Source organism: Lutra lutra, chromosome 10, assembly GCF_902655055.1.
Source record: "Lutra lutra chromosome 10, mLutLut1.2, whole genome shotgun sequence".
Classification (NCBI taxonomy): domain Eukaryota; kingdom Metazoa; phylum Chordata; class Mammalia; order Carnivora; family Mustelidae; genus Lutra; species Lutra lutra.
Window position 1 is genome coordinate 88,069,989 of NC_062287.1, and position 21,798 is coordinate 88,091,786.

At 41.3% G+C, this 21,798-nt stretch overlaps 1 protein-coding gene across 4 annotated transcripts in view; it reads left to right on the forward strand.

The window, feature by feature from the left end:
- Positions 1 to 21,798, forward strand: part of TRIM44 (tripartite motif containing 44) — a 109,185-nt gene that overhangs the window by 20,568 nt on the left and 66,819 nt on the right. Inside the window, exons 2-4 of one of the 4 annotated variants that reach the window (XM_047690640.1) lie at positions 2,342 to 2,419; positions 4,420 to 4,485; positions 4,735 to 4,812. In XM_047690640.1, coding sequence (XP_047546596.1) covers positions 2,342 to 2,419; positions 4,420 to 4,485; positions 4,735 to 4,797 — 207 coding nt within the window. In that variant the 3' untranslated portion in view covers positions 4,798 to 4,812. Of the gene's footprint in view, positions 1 to 2,341; positions 2,420 to 4,419; positions 4,486 to 4,734; positions 4,813 to 21,637; positions 21,686 to 21,798 lie in introns of those variants that run through there. The other 3 variants (XM_047690641.1, XM_047690638.1, XM_047690639.1) reach the window with 3 other exon arrangements.

The following is a 21,798-nucleotide window of genomic DNA, read 5'->3' on the forward strand; positions in this document are numbered from 1 at the left end:
GCAGGTTACAGAAATGATATCACCAGACAGGCTTTATTGTCTGATCATCTCATAAAAGCAGGATTGTGTCTGGCAACTTAACCCTTTTTAGGTACATCAGGTCTCACCCACTCTCTGGTATGTGACCTCCAGATTCTTTTTCCCAGCTGTCTGCTATGAGATCACAGAGATTAAAGATTTAAATTGGTGATGAAATTTGGAGAGTTGTAAACCACTATTTTAAAACTACAAACTATTAAAATTTAGAACCCCAGCTAGAATGGGAATGTCAGCTATGCTGTGTTTGGAGAGCATATCTAAAGCAGATACCCATCTAGTCATGTTACACCAGGCTTTTGCTGGATAGACTTGGGAGAGAAAGGGAGTTAGAGGGAAAACAAGACTAAGCCTTTAGTCTATTTTAATCTACATAAAGGGTCTTAGTAAGAATTTCCTGTTTTAGAGGAATTGGAATTGGTTCTGCAAATTTGGAAAATTATACTGATTCTGAGACCAATTTTGAGTAACACATATTGTAGTGTTTGTTTATATTGTACCTGTTGATTATCCTTTCCCCCATAAAAATGTCAGTCATTTTACTTCTTTGTGCTTCCTTATCATCATTGGTAAGATGCAGGTGATGATCCTACCAGATCCTACACAGGAGTAGAGATAAGAAAATAAACTAATTTATATGATTTTGGAATGTGCTACACATATGTATCCTAATTAGGTCATTCATTTCTTAAGATTGCGTATTCGTTCATTCATTTGTTCAGCCGGCTTTTTCAAAACCTTCTTGATGCTGGGCACAGATACAGAGATAGAAGCTGTAGTTCTTACTCTTAAGGAGTTTAAAACGTTTTGAGGCAGATAGACAATAATAAAAATGTCTCAGGAATCTGTTGCATATACCGTGTTCCGGGTCTTTTTCTAAGCACCTTAACATGTATTAGTTCATTTAATCTTACCATAACACTGTGAAGTAAGTACTGTTATTAGCTTCGTATTAAAGATAGATAGAAGCATAGAGAGGCGAAGTGACTTGCCTAAGATCACGTGACCAGTGGTAGAGTTGGGACTTGAATCCAGGCTGTGTGGCTCTAGAGTGTGTTCTCTGAATCGCTCTTTACCAGTGCAGTAGTTACTAGCTGTATATAGCTTTGGAGGACTTGAAATGTGGTTTGTCTAAACTGAATAGTGTATATGTGAAATACACACTGGATTTCAAAGACATAGTTTGAAAAATGTATCTAATGTCTCATGTTGAAATCACATGTTGCAGAGATAATATTTTAGATATACTGAGTTAAGTAAAATCTATTAGAATTAGTTTCACTTTATTTTTGTGGCTACTAGAAAACTTAAAATTACCTGTGTGGCTTGGATTTGTGGCTTACATTTCTCTTGGACTGTTCTACTCTAAATTGTTATAATACAGGGGTACCTGGGTGGCTCAGTCGGTTAAGGGTCTGCCTTCTTCGGCTCAGGTCATGATCCCAGGATCCTGGGATTGACCTTGCATCAGGCTCCCTGCTTGGTGGGGAGTCTACTTCTCCCTCTCTCTCGGTTGCTCCTCCTGCTTGTGCGCACACATGCTCTCTCTGTCTGTTTCAAATAAATAAATAAAATCTTAAAAAAAATAAATCATTGTAATGCAATAATTATAAGAGGAGACATTTGTTGAGCACTTCCTATGTGCCACATACTGGGCAATACCTTGACACTGTTCCAGTTAAGCCTCAAAATAACCCTGTTTATTATTCACATTTTATAGAAGGGACAGGAGGTTTTGAGAAAGTCTGTAATTTACCTAAGGTTAATCCACTAGTTAATGACAGATCCCAAATTTGAAACCTTATATGTCTGACTCAAAAACCTGTACTCAACCAGTACACTGTAATACCATCCCTAATTAAATCTTTCATTTTCTTTGTTTTTATTTCTATAAGAATGTTTAATACTGCATACTTCTGTATTTGGTATGTAGAAGTTTAAGTTAAAAATCACTAGGTCATAAAATGGACATCCTAGATCAAAATCTCTTCTCAGAGCCTCGGCCCTCAGTGAACAGTCAACAGTGAACAGTTGAACCCTGAGATGAAGCAGTGAGTCAGCCTGTGCAAATGGCATTTAATTTTCATTCAAGTAGTTCTCTCAGGTCACTGGGCAATTTATGCCCCGACCCTCTTTGTCCAATAGAGAGAGGAAGAGGGGCAGTGCAGCTTTCCTTAGTCATTTAGTTCTTTTGGCTAATAAGAAGAAAAAATTGCTTTCCATTTCATTGTCCCATGAAATGCTGTTTGTGTTTGAGAGAGCATCAAAATGCTGTCTAATGATCCCTGTCTTTTCTTTCTTTCAGAGCAAAGACTCAGGCGGACTGAAGGCAGCTATGATAGAGTTGGTGGAAAGGTTGAAGTTCAAGAGCTCAGATCCTAAGGCAAGTATTGTTTTGGAATTGATTGGGTATCGTGTTTCGTTCTCCTTGAGCTAGGTTTGAGGGATATTAGTGATCATCTATCTGAACATCGCATCGAGATCTAATAAAGCCTACCTGTCAAAAGCCAAGTTTTAATATGCCTGGAGATAAGTCATCTGTTTTTTCCCTTCTCTGTGACTTACAACGTATAATCATTGTTTTCCCTGAACTGTGGACAAGTGCATTTTTAATCCTCCTGTACTGGGCCTTTGAGACTATTGTCTTCTGGGTCCATTAAACTCAGTCAAAGGCATCCAAGGTACTGACCATCTTAATGGGGATTGGAACAGGCTCCAGACCCATCCAGTTGGTGTTCAGCACTAGTGTCTTGTCTCTCTCCTACTTACAGGAACCAGTGGCCACTGTGAATGCTTTTGTCCTCATGACTTGGATTGTGGTCTGGGAAATGGTTTCAGCTTCCTGGCTTTCTTCGAAATATGTTGGGAGCTATAAGACTGATATTCTGGGAGACTCCATACCAGGGTGGGGGTGGACTGGGATCTGAACATAACACAGCTTCCCTTCTCCTACCCAGAGACCTCCTGTAGCACTACTGGGTATTGGTCCCAGCTGGCTCTGCCTGAGAGTCAAAGCCTCTCACAATCAGATAGGGAAAGGAGCACAAATTTGTTTGACTTTTTGTATTCCCACCCCCCACCTTTTTTTAATTTAAAGTCCTTTATATTGGGAAAAGACTAGCATTTCTTGAGTACTCACTAAGAGAGCCAGACACTGTGCTAGGAGCCTTACATATCTTTTTTAAAAATTGTGGTAAAATATACATAATGAAATTTACCACTTTAACCATTTTTTTAAAAGATTTTATTTATTTATTTGACAGACAGAGATCACAAGTAGGCAGAGAGGCAAGCAGAGAGAGAAGAGGAAGCAGGCTCCCCGCTGAGCAGAGAGCCCGATGCGGGGCTCGATCCCAGGACCCTGGGATCATGACCTGAGCCGAAGGCAGAGTCTTTAACCCACTGAGCCACCCAGGCTCCCCTTATTTTTATTTCTTTAAAGATTTTATTTATTTATTTGACACAGAGAGATAGATAGATCACAAGTAGGCAGAGAGGCGGGCGGGGGGCGGAGGGGGATCTGCTGTTTGCATTGGCTGGGAATTGAACCCCGGCCTCCCGTGTGGCAGGCGAGAATTCTACCACTGAACCACCATTGCTAACCATTTTTAAATGTGTAGTTCAGTGGCTTTAAGTATTCGTATTGTGTCCAGCCATCATCACCACCTCCATCCATCTCCAGAACTTCTTCAGTCATTCCAAACTGAAACTCTCTACCCACTAACTTCTTTTCCCCCCTCTGCTCTTACATACTTGTGATTTTTTGTAACAACCTGGTAGAGTAGCTTATTATTCCCATTTTATTGATAAGGACACGGAGGCTTAGAGAGGTAGGGCCATTTGCCTTGACTGTAGTATAATTTAGAGCTGGGATTCAAATTGACTTCACTCCCTGTGCTCTTTCTTTTATGTCACGTTGCAGACCGAGCACTGGTGTTCATCTCCTTTCTACCATCTAATCATCTTGTGCCCCAATTTTCTAATCTGAAGCACTATTGAGGCAGACCGACGATGACAAGCTTTACAAAAGGTGGCTTCAGTCTTCATTCTACAAAATAACTTTCTCTCCATACAGCATTGAAAGCATTGGGACATTGGTCATATCTCTTGTCTTCTGGTGTAGTTAGAACTCCAGAGATAGAGAGTATCTTGATAGAAAAAAAATGGTGTGACCTTTATCAGTTTTCTTAGCTCAAAGTAAAGATTCCTGGTATAAGTAGTTTTCCTTTAGTGAAGATGAACTAGCTAATTATTAAGGATTACTGAAAGCTTTTTTTTTTTTTTTTTTTTTTTAAACTGAGTTTTTCTGGTTTCTGGGGCAAAACAGCTATCCTGAAGGAGACAACTGTATTTTCTGTTTCTGCCCCACCCATATGCTTGTAGGCAGTGAAGAGCAAGAGGATGTATACAGATTACACTGAGTGGCTTCTGTGCATGATGATAATACAGGTAAAGTGCTTCGGGGTCCTTTATGAATGCATAGAATGCTTCTAATAGGAAACTTGCCAGAGGTGAAAAAATTGAATGATCCCATGAGAAAAGCTCGTAGAAGCCTCAGGATTTTCCCATGGTACATCATGAGCTAAAGAATATTTCTTAGGACCAGACTTGATCTTGGATATGTACATACACACTCACCTCTTTTCTCTTCTCTTTATCTTGTTCTGGAATATTTCTACCAGTCTCCTTTATTTTCAGACCCCGTTCTGGTCTGCCATATGCATATACTGTATACCTGGAGCCAGGTTGAGGAAGGACTAAGGTAATTGCAGAATGACTGCGAGATCACAAACAGGGCTGGGGAGTGGGGTGGTGGAAAATGGGACACTATATACATAAGTTTTGCAACAAATAATTGTCTTCCAAGGGAAGTTTTTAATCTGTTCTGCTTTCCCTCAGAACTCTACCATCTCTTTGTTAAGTTGGCCTATTTAAGAAGGGCAGAATCTCTCAGGCTTTATGACCTGTCATTTCCAGACACAGGAGCTTTTCATAGAAACACTGATTTGAGTCTTGAAGCACTGAGCACTATCTCTGCCTCACTTCCTCTGGAATTCCCTAAAGCATCACAAAACTTCATTAGTCCAGACACTGAAATCTATTGGGGACTGAGTTAATGTTTACCTCCGAGTTTTGTCAGAGAGGAGTGGAAGATGACTAGATTAACCAATTTTTAAAATTAGGAAATAATATATGCTTATAGATTAGAAAATACAGATATCCATAAAGGAAAAGTCAAATGACTTTTCCCCAAGCTACCCACTATTAACAATTCGGTGCGTAAACTTCTAGACATTTTTCCATGTGGAAATATACTTCTAAGATATTTTACAAGAATTATACTGCATTTATGGTTTTAGTACATAGAATATTTTGGACATTCTTCTGTGTCATTGATTATTAATTTTTCTTAATGAGAAGCCTCATTTTGTCCAAAATATTTGCCAGATGCCCTTTTTTCTTCCAGACCAGTTGTTCTTAACCTTTAATGTTCATAAAAATCACCTGGAGGACCTCTAAACTGCAGAGTGCTGGGCCCACCCCTGCAGTTGCTGATTCAGTGGGTCTGGCGTGACTAGAGGCTGTGCTGACCCTGGTGATCTGGTGATGTTCCTTCTCTTTTATTTTGATTTTATTTTTTTCATTCCTTTCAGTAAATAATCAGAAGAGCCCTAGTAAATAAGTCTAGAAGGAGCAGGGGAGAGGAAAGGTATCCTGAGGCTGCCTCAGAGGGCAGGGTTCCTGCAAGGCCCAAGAGAGTGAGAGGAGTTCTAGTCGGGATTTACGAGGACGATCAAGGCTCATGCCATGGGACAGGAGTGGGTTGAGTTATAAAACCAGAGGAATAGCAGGAGACACCAAATCCCAGCCACTAGGGGTGAGCCTGAGAACAGGAACAGAGCCAGTGGTGGCTGGGAAATAAGGCACAGGTTAAGTTGTGTACGTGCAGGTTGCTATGGTGAGACCTGTTTTAAAGGATACATATCTCCAGGGATCTAGAACTTTCTATATAACGGAGAGAGTATTTTTTTAAAGATTACTTATTTATTTATTTGACAGAGAGAGAGAGGGAGATCACAAGTAGGCAGAGAGGCAGGCAGAGAGACGGGGGGCGGGGGAAGCAGGCTCCCTGCTGAGCAGAGAGCCTGGTGCGGGGCTCGATCCTAGGACCCTGAGATCATGACCTGAGCTGAAGGCAGAGGCTTAACCCACTGAGCCACCCAGGCGCTCCTGGAGAGAGTATTTTTAATACCAATCTTTATTTAATTGAAAGTAGTCTTTTAAATAATAAGGCGTCCCAATGTGTGCGATATGGTCCAGTTTATAAACACATTTTTTTTCGGTCATACTTTTCAGAAACATTTATTGTACCAAGTAGGGTTTTTGTTTGTAGATTTCTTATATTTATGCTAGACTTTAGGAAAATTAAAAGATGTAGTTAATCAGGTATGTGTGTATGCATGTCTGTATCCATTCCTGGGATTTTGAAGAAATTGAAGGTATTCTGGGTTATTTACAACTCTCCTGTGAAGTGACTGTGCAGTTATCTTTCTTAGTATACCCAGAGAAAACTGAAGCTCGGAAAGCACATTGATTTCTTTCCCTTCCTTCCCCTTGCCCAGCCTCTCAGAAAGCATTGAACCAAAAACATAACATGCTAAACTCAATCCAACTAATGTCTCATTATGCAGTTAATAACAGCCACTCTCTCTATTAGTATTGATTCCATCTAACATGCGCTGTTCCTTGTTTCCTATGGCTTATGTGCTCGAAATGAACAGAAACACAGCTGTGTATCATGAAATCATACTAATGTTACGGAAGTTATTCTCAAGAAAAGTGCCTTAAACTGAAGTCAAGTGGCTCATATTATTCTCTCAGATTGGAGTGGGATTAAAGATGGGACTTAGCCATACTAATACTGCCTAAAACATATCGAGGTTTGTTTGTTTTTTCCAGTATCCGGTTTCTAAAGGTGTTCTTACTTAAGTTTAAAACAGGAGAGTTGTCTAACAACCTGAAATTAAATAGATCTGAGAATTGTTTTATTTTTATTTAGCATTTACATAGCATTTTATAACTGCAAGAGAACTTTACAGCCCATTTTAGTAGCTGATATCATTGACATGGAACATAGCCCAGTCCTTCACTCTCCTGTGCTAATCAGACTCTTGTTAAAATGATAGGTTTTAGGGTGCCTGGGTGGCTCAGTCAGTTAACTGTGTACCTTTGGCTCAGGTCATGGTCGGGGTCCTGGAATCAAGCCCTGTGTCAGCCTCCCCACTCAGCGGGGAGTTGGCTTCTCCCTTTGCCCCTCTCCCTGCTTGTGTTTTCTCTCTCTTAAATAAAATGAATAAAATCTTTTAAAAAAGAAAATCTTTAAAAAAATAATAAAATTTTTATAAAAAGACTCATTAAGAAATGATAGGTTTTGCATGTACAAAGAGTAATGGTTATAAGCAAAACCTATTTGAATTCTTGTTGTTAGTGTCCTGTTGTTTCCCAGGGGGAAGCCAGGCCTCGTGCTGTCCTTGCCTTGCCCCAGGACAGAAGCGTTCTCTAGCACAGTGTTTAAGCACCCAACTGAAGCAGAGAATTGAGCTGCTTCCGTTATCAAGTTGATTCATTTAAAAGTGTTCCTTTGGTTAGAAAGTTATTAGAATTATTGACCTATTTATACACTTTTCCTAAAAAAAGAAGTTGTAATAGCATTCTTTAAGGGCGTGCATAGTATTTTGTTTTATCTCTGTGCCCTCAAGCTCTAGCCTGGTGGGTACTAGGTAATGTAATAGTAATAGATATGCATGGTAATAGATGCGCATTATCCAGTACAGTAACACTGTGAAAGGAAATATTATTTGTCCTGTTTTGTGGAGGAGCAATCCAAGATTTAGAGGGGTTAAAGAGCTTGCTGGTAAATGATGGGACTAGGACTTCACATGTGTCATACTTCACGTTCTTTCCCTACCCACGATTGTTGAACCCATGGATGAGTAAATATAGAGGTATGTGCTGCCTTCCTTAGCAGTATGACTCTTCACTGTCTATTTTTCCCTCACATTCTCCTTCTACGTGCCTTTACTGGAGACTGCAGCCCGCAGTCCCAGGGTCCAGGACTGGAGAATGGCCTTTTCCAACAGACAGTATGGGGAGATGGGGAGAGATGTGACAGCCCAGAGCATTTAGCACTGGCTAAATGAAGAACCGAGGCTGGTGCTTCGGTAGTTTCCGTTAGTGATGAAAGACACCAGATGGGAAAGTACCTGTGGTGTCTCAGGCCCGAGCCGTGCTCTGAGGCATGGTATCTGCCAAGGACCAGATGCGGCCCCTTCTCATCCTCTGTAGACACTTGGGCGGTAGAAAGAGGAGAAACAAGCTCTTTGCCCCCCTTTACTATCCCCCTGCCTTTATGAAAACAAAATGGAACAACTTCCTGTTCTCCCCATCCCCCAATTATAAAAGTAATACTTGCCATCTGTAGAAAACTGTGGGACAAATAGACATGTATATAGAAGAAGAAAAGAAATCTGCTACCTGCAATCATTTGTAAACTTTGAGTACCTCTTTTTTCAATTTAATTTAATCTTATTTAAATTTAATTAATTAACATATGGTGTGTTATGAGTTTCAGAGGGAGAGTTCAGTGGTCCATTAGTTGTATATAGTACCCAGTGCTCATTCCATCATGTGCCCTCCGCAGTGCCCATCACCCAGTTACCCCATCCCCCACCCACCTCCGTTTGTGTCTTAAATTCCACCTATGAGTGAGATCATATGATGATTATCTTTTTCTGACTTACTTCACTTAGCATAATACCTTCTAGTTCCATCCACATGAGTACCTCTTTTTTTAAATGCAGATTCTTGAGCCTCACCCAGAACATCTAATTTGGTAGTTCTGAGACTGCTTTTTTAGTATACAGCCTTGATGATTCTAATGCACATGGTCAATGCATCACACTTTAAGATACATCTATGAGAAAACTGGTTAATATCATGGTGCTTTGCCTTTCAAATAGAGAATTAGTATTCTCTCTCTAGATAATTATTGTTCTATGTGTGTGTGTAAGTATATATACAATTGGATAACTGTATGTATTTTTGTGTGTATAGACATGCATACATAGTTTGTATCCTGCTTTTTTTTCACCTGACGTCATCCCTTATAAACATTTTTATCATTTGAATCCACTTCAGTCTTTGAACTGCCGCTTGGAAAACTAAAATCCTGAAGGCCAGTCTGCTGTTATTACCAAATGGAAGTTTTACCCAATATGGCATTTCTGTTTTCTTCCTAATAGCATAAGCACACTCTGAAGTTTTTTTTTCCTCAGACATGCCAGTCATAGTCTAAGATTATTTGGGTACAGTGGAAATTTAGTTAATGCAAAGTCAGACACACAGTCATGAAGTCAGCCCCCAGCTGTCCCTTTGACAGGGTTCCCACCGCCCCCCACCCCCAGGGTGTCTCACAGGATGGGATTAAATGAATACATGGAGGGCTCAGTGGGAAATCTGAGGCCGTCTCCTATTCCCCGCTTTACAGCAGAGGAAACTGAGGTGCCCGGAGAGAAGCGTTCCTGCCCGAGGTGACGTGACCCAGGCAATAAGGGCAGAGCTGAAGCAGGTTGATGGTTTTTAGGACTACAGTTCTACAGTTCTGTAGTTTTCTCAATAAAGAGAAGTTTTCTGTTTGGCAAGGATATGGAAAAATTGGAAGTGGTACAGTCACTTTGGCAGTTCCCCAGCAGGTTAAACATAGAGTTGCCATATGACCCAGCAATTCCATTTTTGGGTATATACCCAAGAGACATGAAAACTTGTCCACACAAAAACTGGACCCCAATGTTCATAGCAGCATGAGGCATACCACCCAGACTGTGGAAGCAAGCCAGCAGACGACTGGGTAAGTAGGAGCTGGTCTAGCCATACAGCAGGCCCCTGTCTGGCAGGAAGGAAGCGCAGTGCGGATACTGCTTCAGGAAGGCTAACCTGCGAAAATGGTGCTCAGTGGAAGAGGCCATTCCCAGAAGACTACATACTGAGTGATTCCATTTGTGTGACATGTCCAAAATAGGCAGATTTCTACAGGTAGGAAATAGACTCGTTTCCTGGGGCTGAGGGAGATGGGGAGATGGTGTGGGAGTGACTGCTAAAGGCCATGGAGTTTCTTTTTGATGTGATGAAAATAAAATGTTCAGACTGATCATGGGGTGATTGCACAACCCTGGGAATATACTAAAAACCACTGGATTGTGCAGTTTAAATGGGTGAGTTACATGATACAAGAATTACATCTCCGTAAAGTTACTGAGAGAAGGTGAGAGATTTCCGTCTGAATCACTTTTGTTAGCTCTTCACTTAAAGTTCCTCAGAAGGTTAAACAGAGTGGCCATGTGACCCAGTAATTCCATTCATCAGTGAATAGTCTGTCTTTCTCCTTTCTTCCAGGCAGGGATGAGGGGCAGAAACCCGATGTTACCTGTCAGGGAGAGGCAGTATTCTACAGTTAGTACCCACGTGGGCTCTGGATTAGATCGAACCTGGTCAGATTACCTCCAGTGCTGGCCACCAGTTCCGCCTCAGGCAGATCCTATGCTTAATCTCTTCAGGTCTCAGGTTTTTCATTTCTTTTCGGCTGTGAAAGTGGGGATAATGGTACATGCTTCATAGGGTCGTTAGGAAGATTAAATGAGATAATCCATTTAAAGTGCTTAGTACAGCCTCCTGTCCGGGGTGGCTGCTGCTAGCTTTCTCCTAGTCCTGAGATCCAGCCCCACTTCCAGCAGGATGCCGGGGTCCGTGGACACAGCAAACACACCCCCCATAGTTCAGGCGGTCTTTGGATCCTTGCAGAGAAAAAGAAGCCATGAGTTTACAACTAAGTAGATTCTGGGGGCGCCTGGGTGGCTCATCGTTAAGCGTCTGCCTTGGGTTCAGGTCATGATCCCAGGGTCCCATGGTCCTGGAATGGAGCCCCACATCAGGCTCCCTGCTCAGTGGGAAGCCTGCTTCACCCTCTCCCACTCCCCCTGCTTATATTCCCTCTATTGCTATCTCTCTCTGTCAAATGAATAAATGAAGGTCTAGAAACTAGATTCCATACTTTGATCAATTAACACTTCCCAGGATTTGTGACACTTTAAAGGACCACTGCTTCGTCTTCTGAGTGATAATAGCATACAGATAAATTGAGTTAAATCTCCAGAGTTGGAGCCCTTGGTCTTGCTGCTTGGCTGGCTGGCTGACTCTGGGCCTTGCGTAGCTGCCTAGCCTGGGGTTAGTTCATTAGCTCCATTGCCCGTTCAAGTTAAGGCAAATATATCTGCCTTGGGAGTTTGCAGCTGTGTGTCCATATATTCCCAATAGAAACAAGAAATCAATGCATAGAAGCAATTAGGTTTATTGTTATGGAGCAAACTCTCTAGTTAGCAAAACTGCCTGGTTCCAAATTAAAAGAAAAATAAATTAAGAGTCACAAAAGAAAGTGAGTGTCACATTTAAGAGACACATTAGGAGATATGTCCTCACTGTAAACACCACTGAGATTCTTGTTCTCTTCCTGCTTCCCCTTCCTGCTTCTCCTGCAGCTTTACCCTTTGGCCATCCTCTTTCTACCGGGCACCAGAGCTCTTAATTGAAGTACTGTACAAATCAGCTCTAGGCAGTTTGATACTAGGGTAGGCATGGTTTCTGATATGCCTGGTGTGCTGGAGCATTGTTAGAAAGCAAAGGGATTGAGCTTTAAACAGCTTAATAAAATTAACACATTGTGATGTCCTTCTCCCCCTGCTCCAGCTCCTGTCTGCACTGACAGGAGCCTTGGTAATACCCTCTCTGCCAACATTTGAAAGGCCTGTTACATGACCAACATGGACAGGGGAGTGGAGCTGTCAGGACTCCCCCAAAGCAGCCACACTTCATGTTGCCAGTGCAGGATTGTATTTGACATTTAATTTAGGAGCCTGGGTGCCTACATATAAAACTTGGTGTGATGATAGTGATAAAAACCACCCAGACTTTTATTTAAGGGCCTCCTTCTCTCCTGTCTCCCTTCTTTCCCTTTTCCTGCTTAACCTCTCATTCAGCTCAGAAATAAAACTCAGTCTGCTCAAGGAAAAAGGTGTTTTCTTTGATAACTTAAGGCTGAAGTTACAGAGTGCAACTCTCAGTCTACCTCAGGTCTGTATGTAGATGCTTGTTTGTCTATATAAACAGCAAAATTTGAGAATCACATCTCTCCTGACTGCGTTTAGCCAAAGGACAAAATCCATCTGTAGCTGCGGAGAATGTCCATTCAACCCAGTGATTTAGTTGATGACTATGCTTTGTTGAATGGCTTCTGTTTACTTCTGTGGCCAGTGAAATAGAGTCTTTGATAGCTCCTTACTTCCTAACTCAACCTGATTAGCTAGGCATTATAATCTCCATTTTACAGATCAAGAAACAAAGATTGAAGAGATTTAATAACTTGTCTAAGGCTAATGATGCCAACAAATTGCCTTTCTATGATTGCTGTATAGAATTGTTAGTAGTTGTAGGAGATAACTAACTTTTACCTATGGAAGATGGGTTGGGAATAGTATACCAATAGAGCATTTGTCCAGACTTTCAGAGAAAAAAAACTATTGAGTATGGCGTGCTTTCTTTTACTTCTATGGTGGAATAGCTCAGATGTTGGAATCATCTGATGACCTGAGTCCTCTGGTACTTACTACCTGTCCCTCTAGATTTGTCTGAGCCTTTAGTGTCATCCATAAGCTAGGCTAATCATATTACACTTTATTACTAAATACCCTGAAAACGGGAACTTTTGAGGAGGAGATAAAAATAATAATAGAGGATTGGGCACCTGGATGGCTCAGTTGGTTAAGCATCTGCCTTCAGCTTCAGGTCCTGATCCCGGGATGGAACCCCACATGGGGCTCCCTGCTCAGCAAAGAGGCTGCTTCTCCTTCTGCCCCTAACCCCACTCATGCTGTCTCTCAAATAAGTAAATGAAATCTGGAAGGAAGGAGGAAGGAAGGAAGAAGGGAGGATGGTTAGCATGGCCTTTGGGGGCCCAAAAAGTATTTTAGCAACTATAGTTAGTTAACAAGCCCTGTGGTTCTTAGGTAAGCAGGTTGTTAGCTGCTCCAGTAGCTAACAGTCATAGGGTTTTAGTCTGCAGAAGAGAGACATCTAACAGAAGCAGGTTGGGCGGTTGAGGAGCTGACTATACCTATAGACTGCGTGTGGCAGCTGAGGGGCAGAATGTGATCTATCCGTCCTGCACTCTGTTCTTTGCCTCCGTGTGGTTGAAGTAGACCGTATCTGATTGTATCAAACTAGAAAAGGCAAACATTGCTCCTTGACAGCCTGTGGCCATTTACTAAGACTGAGGCAGGGAGCCTCTGTTTGACATCCTTAGTCCTCATGCCTAGGTTCTATGAGAAAGTCCTTCCTGTGTTCCTTTGGGAAATTAAAATCTGCTCTCCCAAGGTTGTAGGCTTGCTTTCTTTAAGAAAACTAACTGAGGAGTCTTTATCTGTGAACGCTCAGTGGGTACCATGTGAAAAGCACACAATAAATTTCTGTGGTTCCTGTTATCTGGACCAGCAGAATAGTTCTGCTGATGCTCCTATGTGTCCAGAGAATACTGAGTGCTTTTTATGTATTATTTTGTGTAAACGTCACAAGATCTGTGAGCATGATATTACTACCTCTGTTTGACAAATAAAATTTTCACCTTCTGAGCTTCAGAAGCATTGAGTTACACCAGAGTCAGCACTCACACCTCTGTCTCCACCACAACAGACTCCCTGAGGTGTGCCATTTGGACAGTTGTAGCAAGGAAGACTGACACCCGCACCCCAGCGCCCTTTCTTGAGCGTTCCTGGTGGTGCGCGTTGTTCGGTTTCGATAGTATACAGATAGCTGCGGCTTTGCAGGGCAAGTGTTCGCATAGAGAAGTGGAGTGAAGGTGGAGGGGTGAGTCTTGTTCTAAAATTGCTCTAATCTTCAGCGGGTAATATAGGCGTGCTTTGTGTGTTCAAGTCTAAAATGCTTAAAAATAGTATAATTTCTGTTTAGTTGCCCCTGAAACTTTCCATGTCAGTTCCTACCTCCCACTTCCTACAGGATAATTTCTGAAGCACAAGCTGTCTTTCTGGCTTATGCACAGGTTAAGATGGAAGAAGAACAAGAAAACAAGGTGAAATAGAAGTTCTCACTCTTCTTCCTGTACAGGCCCTGGGTGTCTCTGGGGACTCCTTCTACTTTCACATTTCTATAGGGGAGGTCACCCAGAATTATTTTCCTGTTCATTCAGGAAGAGTGGTGCTCAGAAGTCTGTGATTGCTTTCTTTATTGCCACCCCAGGGTCAGGTAAGAAGACAAGCATCCAAAGCACAAGCAGTTGTATTGATTCAAAGGGAGCCTTGCATTCCTGTTGCACTTTTCTCTGGTGAGTCCAGTTCAGTGCTACGACATGGGGTTCCACATCGAGTTGTCATGGCAATAGAGTCATAGCCACTGATAGCGCGAACAGGAGGGCATGCTCATAGCGGCTAGATCTCCATCTCTCACAGGAAGGGCTGGTCCACTGTTGGCTGTGACCGTGTCTCTTTCAGACGGCTGGGGGCGCACAGTCGCTCTCTGCTTCCTAGCTGATTAGCAGCTTCAGTGCAAGTGTTTGTTAGGATCCTTCCAGTACAAAGCCTTTAGGAGACAGTCCTGAGCTTCCAGTGCTGCATGTCTGTGTGCACGCTTGTTGCGTGTATGTGTGTATTCATATTTGTATTTGGGGATGGAAAACCATGAAAGGGAGGAGATTCAGAAGAAGCATACTACAGGTTCATACGCATGAAGCTATTAAAGAAAATGAGTAGTTAGGCTCAAGGACCAACGTTTATAGTCTTAGAAAGAAGCACTCTGGCAGAAATAGAGGAAGGCTGAAGTATTCTGACTGAAATATGAGGCTCCTACCTGAGTTGAAGGTACAGGCCAAACCAAAGACTATGTAAGATAAAGATAAGGTCTAAACACCAAGGAGGAGATTGGGGGATCACCCGGCATCTCTTTGGGACTTACGGTTTTATTCAGTAAATTAGAGGTGTGAGTGACAGTGGGAGTGAGCTGAAAGGCCCTGGGGCAAGGGGGCAGGTGGAGCTAAAATGGAGCATTTGGGTCTAGAGACCAGGTAGAGATATCTAGTGGAGAGTAGTGGAAGAGAATGCAGAGAAGGGGGTGTTCACAGACACAAGGGCAGGCTTCTTCAGCCAGTGTGGTGGAGAGGCAGATGTGGCACGGCTCCTGACGGTTTAATGTATTGACCGCCATTTCGTGCAAGACCTCAAGCAGAGGTGTCACTTCTCCTCCAGATGCTAAGTCAGGAGACCTGTTCCTGGTGGAGAAAGTAAAACTTACCTCCAGAATTTAGAGTCTGGGTGATTTCCTAAACCGTGGTGGTGTTAAGGGGAAAGGCAGGAAATAGGACAAGGTCTGAAGGGAAGACATGGAAGAATAATATTGTGGTTAAAAGGAAGCTTGTGTAGTCAGACTGTGTGGGTGCACATTCCAGCTCTGCCACTAACTCTGTGTATGAATTTGGGCAGGTTTTTCACCCCATCTGAACCTCAGTCTCTTCACTTATAAAATTGATAGAATAATAATTGTTACCACTGGGTATCGTGACGATTGAGGTAACACATGTGGAATGCTTATGGCAGTACCTGCTATCTGGGCACTCAGAAAAGGCAGCAGTGCTAACAGTGAGGAGGTGGGAGAGGACTCAGTTTGAGCCTTCATGGTTCGAGTAATAGAAGAATATCTAGGCAGAGACACACATCAAAAGGAATTGTGAGGCTGGAGGCCTGGAGAGAAAAATCCAGGTGTAGGAGCCATCTCTGTGGAGCGAGGAGTTGAATCGTAAAAGTGGGATGAAATTACTTAGGGGGAAGGCGTGAAGAGGAAGTGGTTTGGGCCCCAGAGGATATTTGACAGTGTCTGGAGGTGAGGGCTGATGCTGCTGTCACCTTCTGTGTAGAGGCCAGGGGTGCTGCTGCGTATTTCACAAGGCACAGGACATTTTCCCTATACCAAAAGCTATCTGCTCCAAGTATCCGTAGTGCTGAGGTTCAAAAAACCCTGGTTAGAGGAGTTTTTCCTATCATAGTCACCTAGAGAGAGTTTGTAAAATTGTAGGGATGGAGCTGATAGAAAGCCAGAGAAGACCAGGCTCACAGAAACCCTGGAAGGAAATTAAACTGAGGGGCATCAGTAGTGCTAAATGCTATAGACAGGTGAGTAGTGAGATTAAATAGAGTTGGCGACCGGTAGACTCTTCACTGGTGTTTATGACAGCAGACTTTATGTGACCTTCCAAATAAACTTGGTGCTTAAAGATAGGAGAAAGGGTAATTGCTTGATAGAGTAACACCGTCAAAGGAAAAAGGTTATTTTATTCTCTTTACACTCATTTTGTGTCACCTTTAGAATTTCTTCTCTCTTTTTTTTTTTTTAAGATTTTATTTATTTATTTGACAGACAGAGATCACAAGCAGGCAGAGAGGCAGGCAGAGAGAGAGAGGAAGAAGCAGGCTCCCTGCAGAGCAGAGAGCCCGATGCAGGACTCGATCCCAGGACCCCAAGATCATGACCCGAGCTGAAGGCAGCGGCTTAACCCACTGAGCCACCCAGGTGCCCCACCTTTAGAATTTCTAAGGCAGATTTCTCGTCCCCCAAAGCCGCTCTTGTTTTGGCGACAGTTGTGATTAGAGACAAATCCAGACTGGTGAATTAATTGCTCCAAGAATGCAAAATGTATGCAGTTGTATCATTTTAGAGATAAAAGGAAAACTGGCTTTTTATTTTTAGTAGCTCAGGAGCCTGAGGCTCTGAGAGATTCAGTGATTTGCCCCAAGTTACATAGCTGGTTGGTTCCAAAAGACAGGACTGACTAACACTCAGGGCCTCTGACTTCTCATCCTGAGGGTGCTTCTCTGTGGAGTTGCTTTCCGGTGGTCTAACACTGCTTCTCAGGCGCTCAGTTTCCTTGTCAGTAGCAGGGTGCTCTGTGGAGTGGTTGTCAGCGCACTGACCTGGAGCAGGGCTGACCTGAGGTGAATCTTTGCTCCATAGCTTACCTGCTGCATGACACTGGCCAGGTGACTACGTCGCTGTGGGCTTCAGTTTCCCTAAATAAAATGAAAATACCATTACCTATCCGAATGTTAGATGAGAAACACATATGTAATAGCCCTGGCACACTGCCCACACATGGTGGCTCTTGATATTTTCATTTCATTATTCATAAGGCCCTGTCTTTGTCACGGATTAGAGGACAAGAGAATGTCCAGTGATGGAATCAGGCCAAAGTTAGGCATGCCTTCTCTTTTCACACAGCGTTGCTCCTAACTCCATCTCCCACTTGATCATACGAGCTGTATCCCTAGGGTTAGCGCCACTGTGCTTGTATAACGTCCTGAAGCCAGTGTCTCTCTAACATCCTGTAAGGATGTCCATTTCTCTTTGATGAGCCTGGTAGTTCTCTAAAGTAAGCGGCTTCATACTTTGGTCACTTATTGGATCACCGAATTAGATGTTCTTTAGAGTTTTTCAAGACACTAAAATCTGCTCTTCTGAGGGGCCTCAGGATGACTGAAGCTCCCATAGGAGAACCTTCAAATGACAGCAGCAGCTTGTGCTCGGCTCTTATGGAAGCCATTATTTTAATGGGCTTAAGTTGAAAAGGGCTTTAAAAAAAACCTTGATTTATTATAGAAAACAGAAATCAGATTAGGAAGGAAGGGTCTAGTATTAACTGGGAAGGCAAAGAATGAAAATGTTGACATGCTTGAGATGAAGGTTCAGGTGGAGGAACCACCTGGCCCTTTGGATGCTCACTCCACTGCCACGTGCCCCTCCCCTACCTTCTCTAGGCTCCATTTCAGGGGCTATTTAGTTTTCTCTTTTAGTTGTATTAACTTTTTTTTTTTTTAAAGATTTTATTTATTTATTTGACAGACAGAGATCACAAGTAGGCAGAAAGGCAGGCAGAGAGAGATAGAGAAGGAAGTAGGCTCTCCGCTGAGCAGAGAGCCTGATGTGCGGCTCCATCCCAGGACCCTGGGATCATGACAGGAGCCAAAGGCAGAGGCTTAATCCACTGAGCCACCCAGGCCCCCCTAATTGTATTAACTTTTTAAAAATGGACTTTTTAAGAGCAGTTTTAGATTCAAAGTTGAGCAAAAAATACTGAGTTCCCATATACTTCCTGCCTCCACACACTTAGCCTCTTCCACTATCAACATCTCACACCGGAGTGGTAGATAAATTTGTTATAATCAATGAACTTGATTTCAGGTTGCTGATAATGACTCCTCATTATCACCCTAAGTCCATGGTTTACATTCGGGTTCACTTTTGGTGTTGTATATTCTGTGGATTTGGACAAATGTGTATGTTATTTACCATGATAGTATCATACAGAGTATTTTCACTGCCCTAAAAAGTCCTCTGTGTTCACATACTCATCTTTCCTTCCTCCTAGACTTATGACATCTACTGATCTTTTCGCTGTCTCCATAGCCTTTCCAGAATGTCATGTAGTTGGAATCATGCCATGTGTAGCCTTTTCTTTTTTTAAAAATATTTATTTATTTATTTATTTATTTATTTATTTGACAGACAGATCACAAGTAGGCAGAGAGGCAGAGGGGAAAGCAGGCTCCCTGCTGAGCAGAGAGCCCAATGCGGGACGCGATCCCAGGACCCTGGGATCGTGACCGGAGCCAAAGGCAGAGGCTTAACCCACTGAGCCACCCAGGCGCCCCTATGTAGCCTTTTCATATTAAATTCTTTAATTTAGTAAGAGGCATTTAATGTTCCTTCATGTCTTTTCATGGCTTGGTAGCTCATTTCTTTTTAGTGTTGAATAATATTTCATTGTGTAAATGTATCACGTTTTATTCATATATTCACCTAAGTTTAAGACATCTTGGTTGCTTCCAGGTTTTGGCAGTTATGAATAAAGCTGCTGTAATACCCATGTGCAGGTTTTTGTTTCAACACACATTTTCATCTCCTTTGGGTAAATATCAAAGAGCTTAATTGCTGGATCATATGGTAAAAGTATGTTTAGTTTTGTAAGAAACTGCCTAACTATCTTCTAAAAGTAGGTATACTATTTGGCATTCTCATCAGCACTGAATGAGAATCCCTCATGCTCTAAATCCTTGTCAGCTTTTGGTGTTGTCAGTGTTTGGAATTTGGCCATATTAGTACTTCATTGTTGTTTGAATTTGCATTTCCCTAATGACAAATGATGTACATCCTTTCTGTGCTTATTTGCCATGTGTATATCTTTGGTGAGATGTCTGTTCTGGTTGTTGGCCCATTTTTTAATTGGATTCTTTACTTTATTATTGTATTTTAAGAGTTCTTTGTATATTTTGGGAACAGTGCTTTATCAGATGTATCTTCTGCAGATACATCTGGGGCTAAGTCTATGGCTTATCTTCTCATTCTTTTAACTGTGTCTTTCACAGAGAAGCTTTTAATTTTAATGAAATCCGGTTTATCAAGTATTTCTTTCATGGATAGTGCCTTTGAAATTGTATTTAAAAAGTCATCACCATAACCACAGTCATCTAGATTTTCTCCTGTATTATCTTTTAGGAGTTTTATAGTTTTGCATTTTACATTTAGGTCTGTGATCCATTTTGAGTTAATTTTGGTGAATGATGAAAGTTCTATGGCTAGGTTAATTTTTTTTTGCACATGGATGTCCTGTTGTAGCATTATTTGTTAAAAACTCTTTTTCTGTTGTATTGCCTGTGCTCCTGTGTTCAGGATCAATTGACTGCATTTATGTGGGTCTATTTCTAGGCTCTGTATTCTGTTCTATTGATATTTTTGTTTGTCCTTTCCTCAGTTCCACACTGTCTTGATTACTGTAGCTTTATAGTAAGTCTTAAAGTTAAGTAGTATCCTCCAACTCTGTTCTTTTCCTTTGATATTATGTTGACTATTCTGCATCTTTTGCCTCTCCATGTAAACTTTAGAAACATTTTTATTAATATCCACAAAATAACTTGCTGGGATTTTTATTGGAGTTGTAGTATACCTATGGATCAAGTTGGGAGAACTGACATCTGACAATATATAGCATTCCTATCCATGAATATGGAGTATCTTTATATTTATTTAGTTCTCCTTTGATTTCTTTCATCAGAATTTTGTAGTTTCCCTCATTCATATTTTCTTAGGTTTATACCTAAGTATTTCACTTTGGAGGTATTAATGTAAATGGTATTGTGTTTTTATATTCAAATTCCACTTGTTCATTGTTAGTATATAGGAAAGTGATTGACGTTTATATATGAACTCTGTATTTGGCAACCTTGCTGTAATTGCTTATTAGTTCCAGGAGGGTTTTTTGGCCAGTTCTTTCAGATTTTCTACATAAACATCCATGGTATTTGTGAACAAAGACAGCTTTATTTCTACCTTCCCAGTCTGCAAACCTTTTATTTCCTTTTTTGTCTTATTACACTACCTAGGACTTTTTAGTATGTTGAAAAGGAGTTGTAAGAAGGGACATCCTTGCCTTGTTCCTGATCTTAGCAGGAAAACTATAGATTTTCACTACTGTTTTTTTTTTTTTTTTTAAAGATTTTAATTTTAAGCAATCCCTATACCTAGTGTGGAGCTCAAACTCACAACTCGAAGGTCAGGAGTCACATGCTCCATCAAATGGGGCAGCTAGGCACCCCTGTAGTTTTTTATTACAAAGTGTGATGTTAGCTGTTGATTATTTATAGGTATTTTTCGTGAAGTTAAGAATATTTCCCTCTAATCCTGGTTTGTTGAGAGTTCTTATCATAAATGGATCTTAGATTTTATCGAATGATTCTTCTGCATCTATTGATATGATAATGTGATTTTTCTTCTTTAGCCTGTTGACATGATAGATTATATGAACTGATTTTCAAATGTTGAAGCAGCCTTGAATACCTGGGATAAATCCTACTTGGTCATGGTGTATAATTTTTGGCATACACTGTTGGATTCAATTAGCTAATATCTTATTCAGGATTTAACTTTTTCTTTGAACTTCATTTCTTTTTAAAAATTACTCTTCAAGAAAAAATAAGTATTATACATTATTACAGAAAATTTGGAGTGAAAGTGAAAAAAAAGTACTCAATCCCATCACTCAGAGGTAATCACTGTCCAACATTCTGGTGTATTTCTTACAGTCTTTTTTAACAGAAATATTAATAACAGCAACAGTAAATACTATTATTACTTCTTTGGGTAGATACAGAGGTAGAGACCTCATGATGCTGTATTTATATGCAGTGGGGTAATGAAAGGAGGTAAAGAGGATCACGTGACTGGTTTTGTCTGCATTTTCTGATGAAGATGAGAAAATTGGTTTAAGGAAGAGATTAAATGCTCACTTCAGTAACCTTTTCTTTTCTCAATACCCCCACTGTAAAAGCCAAGCAACAGAGGCTTCTAACCAGGTTGTCAGGAAAATATTTGACTGCTCTCAACAATGTTAGTAATGGAATGTAGTTCATAGTTTGTGAACTATTTTATTATTGTATTTTAGGTTAAAATACAACAATTTCTAGGTGCTGGATAATTTTCCAAGCCTTAGGAATGAACATTGGTTTTATTCACAAATAGTGGCTATTCTCCTCACACACGAAAGATACTGAAAAAGGACTTTGTCCCTGTTGATGAAGCTCTTCCCTCACCTGCCCTCACTGG